Source organism: Haliaeetus leucocephalus, unplaced genomic scaffold, assembly GCF_000737465.1.
Source record: "Haliaeetus leucocephalus isolate CR32 unplaced genomic scaffold, Haliaeetus_leucocephalus-4.0 Scaffold395, whole genome shotgun sequence".
Classification (NCBI taxonomy): domain Eukaryota; kingdom Metazoa; phylum Chordata; class Aves; order Accipitriformes; family Accipitridae; genus Haliaeetus; species Haliaeetus leucocephalus.
Genome location: NW_010972831.1, coordinates 3,993,809 through 3,994,459, shown reverse-complemented (window position 1 = coordinate 3,994,459; position 651 = coordinate 3,993,809). Strand labels below are relative to the sequence as shown.

General features: G+C 67.9%; 1 protein-coding gene across 1 annotated transcript in view; it reads left to right on the top strand.

The window, feature by feature from the left end:
- Window positions 1-651, top strand: part of SPAG5 (sperm associated antigen 5) — an 8,705-nt gene that overhangs the window by 710 nt on the left and 7,344 nt on the right. Inside the window, exon 3 of the mRNA XM_010573928.1 lies at window positions 144-651. This exon is cut by the window's right edge and continues 745 nt beyond it. Coding sequence (XP_010572230.1) covers window positions 144-651 — 508 coding nt within the window. The remainder of the gene's footprint in view (window positions 1-143) is intronic.

Genomic DNA, 651 nt, shown 5'->3' with positions numbered 1-651 from the left:
GGGGGGGGGTACCAGGGTAGTGGGAGGATAAGTGTATCTACTGGGCTGGGGGAAATGGGGAGACTGGGGCAAACGGCTATGGGGTGTTGGGGGGAAGGGCAGGGCAGCCCTGACCCCCTCTACCCCCCCCAAATGTCCTGTAGGACCATGACTGCGCCACCCCAGTATCCTGCACCCGGGGCCCCCCCAGCAGCATCACCTCAGTGCCCTGCAAACCAGGACGCCCCAGAAGTGCTATCCTGCTCCCCCCCAGCAGCACCACCCTAGTGCCTTGCACCTCGGGGCCCCCAGGGACTCCCACCCTAGGCTCCAGCACCTTGGAGCCCCTCGGAACTCCTGCTCTGAAGCCTGGTGCCCCTGAGATCCTCAGCAATCCCACCCTGGCGCCCAGTGCCCTGGAGCCTCCCAGCAGGACCAAGCCAGAGCCGCCTGGTAGTCCCACCCCAGGGCCCAGCACCCCGGAGCCCCCCAGCAGTACTGTGACAGCACCCAGCACCCCAGAGGCCTCTGGCAGCACTGTGACAGCCCCCCTGTGCAGCCCTGTCCCAGGGCCCAGCACCCCAGAGCCCTCCGGTAGCACCGTGCCAGCCCACATGTGCAGCCCCATGCCAGGGTCCGGCACTTCAGAGCCCCCCAGCAGCACCGTGCCAG